This window comes from Arachis hypogaea, chromosome 12 (assembly GCF_003086295.3).
Source record: "Arachis hypogaea cultivar Tifrunner chromosome 12, arahy.Tifrunner.gnm2.J5K5, whole genome shotgun sequence".
Taxonomy (NCBI): domain Eukaryota; kingdom Viridiplantae; phylum Streptophyta; class Magnoliopsida; order Fabales; family Fabaceae; genus Arachis; species Arachis hypogaea.
The window spans coordinates 18,145,688-18,151,793 of NC_092047.1; the positions used below are offsets into that span (position 1 = coordinate 18,145,688).

General features: G+C 43.4%; 1 protein-coding gene across 1 annotated transcript; it reads right to left on the minus strand.

The window, feature by feature from the left end:
• Positions 1–3,945: 3,945 nt before the first annotated feature.
• LOC140176650 (protein MAIN-LIKE 1-like) lies at positions 3,946–4,371 on the minus strand. The gene has a single exon (XM_072208184.1). The coding sequence runs from the start codon at positions 4,369–4,371 to the stop codon at positions 3,946–3,948; it is 426 nt and encodes a 141-aa protein (XP_072064285.1).
• Between the last annotated feature and the right edge of the window lie 1,735 nt (positions 4,372–6,106).

Below are 6,106 nucleotides of genomic sequence, written 5' to 3' on the forward strand. Positions count from 1 at the left end.
GGTCAGTGCTGACGTGTTCGGCTGGTGAGTGGCAGCCAGAGCTGTTGTATTCAACTTGTGGACTGGCTATGCTGCTGATCCTTCTCACCGGAGGGTGGGGGGTACCTGCAAGGGACTCCGATGCTTAAGTTAGCATGGGTATTAAGCAGGTTTTTAGTAGAATCAGAGTATGAGTTATACCTGGGTGCTCCAGTGTATTTATAATGGTCGTGGGCTGACCTTCTTAGGTAAGATAAGTTAGTTATCTTATCTTATCTTATCTTATCTTTGGGTGAGGCCAGCTTATCTTTAAGGGAACCGCCTTTATCTCTATAGGCTTGGACTGCCTTTGGATATGGGTCGTGTTCCTCTATTTGGGCCCTTTACTGGACTTTCCTGGCAATTTGGCCGATCTCTTTGAGAAGAGGTCGGATAGTCGGACCTGAAGAGGTCGGTCGCCTTGTCGCTAAACATCCCGGGTTGGACAGCTCGACCCAGGGTATGAACAGGAGTAAAATGAGCAACGCAATGAGGAGCGTGAGGAGAAGAGATGATAATAAAAGGTATTTTAGTCCAAAAATAAAAAATAATAATTTTATAGTATTTTATAAAATTGAGAATAATATAAAAAAAATTTTTGAAGACAAATTTAATTAAGCATTAAGAAGGAAAAAAATTCTTAAACCTTAAATAAGCCTTGTATAACACATACTTGAATTTTGTCATCACCGCCAATACATAATACAAGCTGTTGAATATTAAAAATTGACAACTCATAAGAAGATGCAAGACAAAGGTATTTCTACGAGCTTCATCAAGATGCACCGCCAATCCATGTCTTGGTCATTAAGGAAATAATTGTGTATTAGTATTACCATTTTTAGTTATTAAGATATCTAGGAAAAGTTTCGCCTATAAAAAAGAATGAAATAATGTAATTAAGTTTTATATGTATGTTCCATGAAATAAAAATGTGGGCAAAAAACCATAATAAGCCAATGCCAGGCCGAAATTACGTAAATAAGCCAAAACCAAAATCGTTTCAGTAATGAGCCAAACCATATATTAATATAATTCGAACCACATTGGTTCGAACTGCATTCATGAATAATTCGAACCAAGGTAGTTCGAATTACAGAGAGAGAAAATGGTTCAAGTAAATCGAACCAGGGTGGTTCAAATTAGCATTGTTAGTAATTCGAACCAAGCTGGTTCGAATTATAGAGAGAGAAGCCGCATCAAGTAATTCGAACCACCCTGGTTCGAATTACACAATTCCTAATTCAAACCAGGCTGGTTCGATTTAGTGGTAGACAGAGCAGTATATATATGGTTGTAAACGTGAGTTGCTCTCATTAGAGGGTTTAAGATGGCTAATAAGGAGAGTTTTGTTGTTTTGGTTCACCACAGAGGATCCATTAAGAGGAAAACTCGTTCGGGTGTGAAGTTCACAGATAAAGATCCTCTCTGTATTGTCGTGAGTCCAACAACGAGCTATGATGACCTTGTTAGATCTGTGCTGATGAAACTTGGTCTGGAAGGTGCGAAGCGGGTTAAGAAGTTTTTCTACCGCATTCCAATCACGGTCCTGCAGGATACTGTGAAATATGATTGTTTCACCATTGGTAGTGATGAGGACCTGCAAGTCATGTTTCTTTGTCGGAGGCAGTTTCCGGAGGTGAGGACACCAAAATTATTGGCAAAGCTGGTTGATGTGGTATCCAGCTCAGGGGGTTCGAACCGGATTACCACCACTGTAGCCACGGCAGCCGGTTCCAGTTCCAGGCCTGCCGTTGCTTCTTCATCCGTCCCTGTATACGAGCCAGCGGTCCAACCTGTCGCCTCTCCGTCTTTGGCTGTTGATCTCAATGACGGCGTAGGCGACGAGGTAGGATCATTTGATATTATGCCGAACGCTTTACAGGGCGTTCCACCGGTTGGCGTCGGAGACGGATTGTTGGGTGATGCAGAGGAGGATGACGTCGAGCCGGATATGATTGAGGATGACAGCGGCGACGAGGTTGGAGTGACTGAGCCTGCATTGGCGGTCGGTGGTTCTAGTTCTGGCACACAGCAGTATCCACCACATTTTTCCTCTTTGGACCTGGATGCCATGAGGCAGGAGGGGGTTTCTGGGCACTCTGTTGGATTCGGAGCTAGAGATGCGGAAGGGACTGCTGGTCTGACAGAGTTCCAGGTTGGTCAGCAATTTCAGGATAAAGATGAGGCCCTGTTAAGTGTGAAGACTTACAGCATCCGGCGAGGGGTACAGTACAAGGTAGTGGAGTCTGATTATCGCCGGTATGTTGGCAAGTGTTCTGAGTTTGGGAATGGGTGCACATGGTTAATTCGACTGAGTCTCTGGCAGCGCAAGGGCATTTGGGAGGTCAAACGGTACAATGGACCTCACACTTGTCTGGCCACATCCATCTCGAGTGACCACAGGAGTTTGGATTATCATGTGATTTCGGCGTTCATTATGCCAATGGTTAGGGCTGATGCATCCGTCAGCATCAAGGTGCTCTTGAATGCCACGGCAGCACACTTTGGGTTTAGGACGACTTACAGGAGGGTCTGGATGGCGAAGCAGAAGGCTATTGCCCTCATCTACGGTGACTGGGATGAGTCATACAACGAGCTGCCTAGGTGGGTGTTGGGAGTCCAGCTGACGATGCCTGGTACTGTTGCAGTCCTAAGGACGAGCCCCGTTCTAGTTGGAGGACAGGTAGACGAGTCTCAAGCGTATTTTCACAGACTTTTCTGGACTTTTCCACCGTGCATCGAGGCATTCTGTCATTGCAAGCCCCTAGTGAGCATTGACGGCACACATCTGTATGGGAAGTATGGCGGAACGTTGCTCATCGCGATTGCACAGGACGGGAACTCCAACATTCTACCTATTGCATTCGCACTAGTAGAGGGTGAGAATGCAGAGTCCTGGACATTCTTTCTCTCCCACCTTCGACAGCACGTGACACCACAGCTGGGTCTACTGGTTATATCGGACAGGCATAACGGCATCAAGGCTGCGCTTGAGGCTCCTGAAGGAGGTTGGTTACCTCCATCTGTGTACCGGGCATTCTGCATTCGACACGTAGCGACTAATTTTGCCCTTACCTTCAAGGGCAAAGATGCACGGAGGCTTCTAGTGAATGCGGCGTATGCAAAGACCGAGGTTGAGTTTGATTACTGGTTTGATATTCTGCGGTCTGAAGACCCGTCAATGTGTGAGTGGGCGAACTGGATTGATTATTCCTTGTGGACTCAGCATCGTGATGAGGGGCGGAGATTCAGTCACATGACGACGAATATCTCCGAGTGTGTGAACTCAATCCTCAAGGGTGTCAGAAATCTCCCTGTATCCTCCCTGGTGAAGGCAACATATGGTAGGCTTGCGGAACTCTTTGTTCGCAAGGGGAGAGAAGCTGAGGCCCAGATGGGAACCGGACAACAATTCAGTCAGCACTTGGTGAAGTGTATTGAGGCCAACTTGAAGACGGCCAGGTGCTTCACGGTGACTTTGTATGACCGGGATAACTCCGAGTTCACCGTAGCAGAGACCACTCCGACTAGTTCTTTTTCGTTGGGTAGCTACAGAGTATCGCTTGCCTCTCGGACATGTGACTGCGGATACTTCCAGGCGCTTCATTTCCCGTGTCAGCACGCACTTGCTTGCTGTGCCTACTCACGGGTTACCTGGACCTCTTATGTTCACAGCGTGTATCAGATTAGTTCGGTATTCATAGTGTGTATCAGATTACTCTCGCTACCGGAAGGGTTGTAACCTGACCACTTGCATCATACATGTGTCCTACGGCTACTTAAATGTGTGTTTTGGGTATGTAATACATTATTAATGAACATGGAGTTATGCAAATTAAATTGAAATAGAGAAGGCTGAGTAGAGTACCTCGAGGCCAACGGCCAGCTGAATGTCTCATACCCTGCAGGCCTAAATAGAGGAAATCACCAGAAGATCCAAGACTGAAGTAGCTGAAGTGGGCCCGCTAACTTGACCACATGTTTGTTTGCCACTCGGCACATGCACCGGTACAACCATGCCAGTGCCGCAGAACCCCAGCTATAGGTACCCATCTCCTCCAGCCTAGCCACGTAGGGAAGCCATCTGATGTGAACGCAGTTGTCCGACTTGTCCGCAAATAGCTGCGTACCCAACAACATCATGATGTACGCACGGGCATATCTCCGCACAGTCTCGTCATCGGCTCCCTCGGGGCACTCACCAAAGGTCTCCTGGAACCAGCTACAGTTCACTGCGTACTTCTGAACCTGACTGGGAGGAGGAGTCACTCCAAGCAACTCCTGAAACCACACCCAGGCTGGACGGCCACCCTGGATGTATATCTGAAACTCTGATAGGCAACCACTCATGTAACGTCCGTCCACCGGCAAACCCAACTGGTATGCAACGTCCTGAAGTGTGATCGTGCACTCTCCGAACGGCATATGAAACGTGTGCGTCTCCGGACGCCAGCGCTCCACGAATGCACTGACTAGGTCCAGGAGAAAGGAATAATGGTTCGAATGAGGCTTATTCGAACTCCTTATATAGCCGAATCACGAGTAATTCGAACCAGGTCGGTTCGAATTACTAAGGAGCCACTTCAAGGGTAATTCGAACCAGGTTGGTTCGAATTACATGGGTTGCTTTCGAGTGTATAATTCGAACTAGCCCTGTTCGAATTACATGGGATTAGAATTCGAACCTACATGGTTCGAATTACATGCAACCTTTTTTCAGCCTAATTCGAACCACTCTGGTTCGAATTATTAAGGATTGTAGTTCGAACCACACTGGTTCGAATTACATTAAGATAGTGTTTGGCTCATTGCTGAAACGATTTTGACTTTGGCTTATTTACGTAACTTGAATCTTGCCTTGGCTTATTAGGGTGTTTTGCCCTAAAAATGTGTTATATGTATTGAGAAATGTTCTTTGGTTTTTTCTGTTTTTCTTACAAGTGTTGGTAAATTTGAAAAAAAAAATATAATAAAAATATTGTATATATATTAAAAATTAATTATTATACATTTATATATAAATATATATTATATTATTTTAATTTATTTTAATACATATTTTATATTTTAACAAATTATTATGTGTTTATAATACGCAACAAAAGTAATAAAATAATTTTTATTAATTTATTTTGTGCTTAAAATAATATTAAAATAAGATGAATTAAATGTTAATACTTCAGTATCAATATCTAAGTAGTCTAATGAAAAAGCTTTTTTCCTTTAATAATATGAAGGCATCATACACACCAAGACTGATTCTTGTTGCCAACTTCTTAATCAATGGACTTAATTGAGAAACCTGTTGTAACTCCTTACACTAGAAATTTTCTTTAAGAATTAGATTTTTTTTTATGTAGAGGTAAAGGAAAAATTGTTGTATTTTCTTTACCATTGACATACATATATATAGTATGAGATTGGTAACTGCTTTTAGATTCAATTATCTTATTGTACAAATCTTATCTTATTTCAAATTAAAATCTTATGAATCAAATTATAACTTAATTTAAAGGGTTAAGTTCGATTTTGGTCCCCAACGTAGAGGCCAAAAATCGATTTCGTCCCCAACCTTTTTTTTGCTACAAAATGGTCCCCAAAGTTTTAGTTTGTTTTAAAATCGTCCCTCGGACGAAAATACCCCTCCCTCCCTCCCTCCCTCTTCTTCCCCTTCTTCCCCAAAATTATGCAGAAGCACGAGCAGAAGCACCTCCCTCCACTCTTCTTCCCCTTCTTTCCCAAAATTATGCAGAAGTACCAGCAGAAACAGAACCAAAAGCAACAACAACAATTAATCAAACAGAAGCATCAACATGACAACAATAACAACAATAAATCACCAATGAATCAACAATGGAATCAAGTAGAAATAGAAGAAGAACAACAATAGCAATGAAACAATATAATCAATCAGAATCAGAATCAACCAGAAACAACAATAATAAAAAATCAACAAATATAATAGAAGCAGAATGAAAGAAGAAGAAGAATGATGGAAGCAGAAGCAGAGAAGAGCAGCAGCGGCGAAGAACCTTCCCCCTCTTCTTCCCGAACCCCCTCCCCCCTCCCCCCTTCTCCCTTCGCA

What these genes read in the sequence shown, in the direction of transcription:
- LOC140176650 (XM_072208184.1), bottom strand. Translation starts at nt 4,371, where the DNA reads ATGAGTGGTTGCCTATCAGAGTTTCAGATATACATCCAGGGTGGCCGT.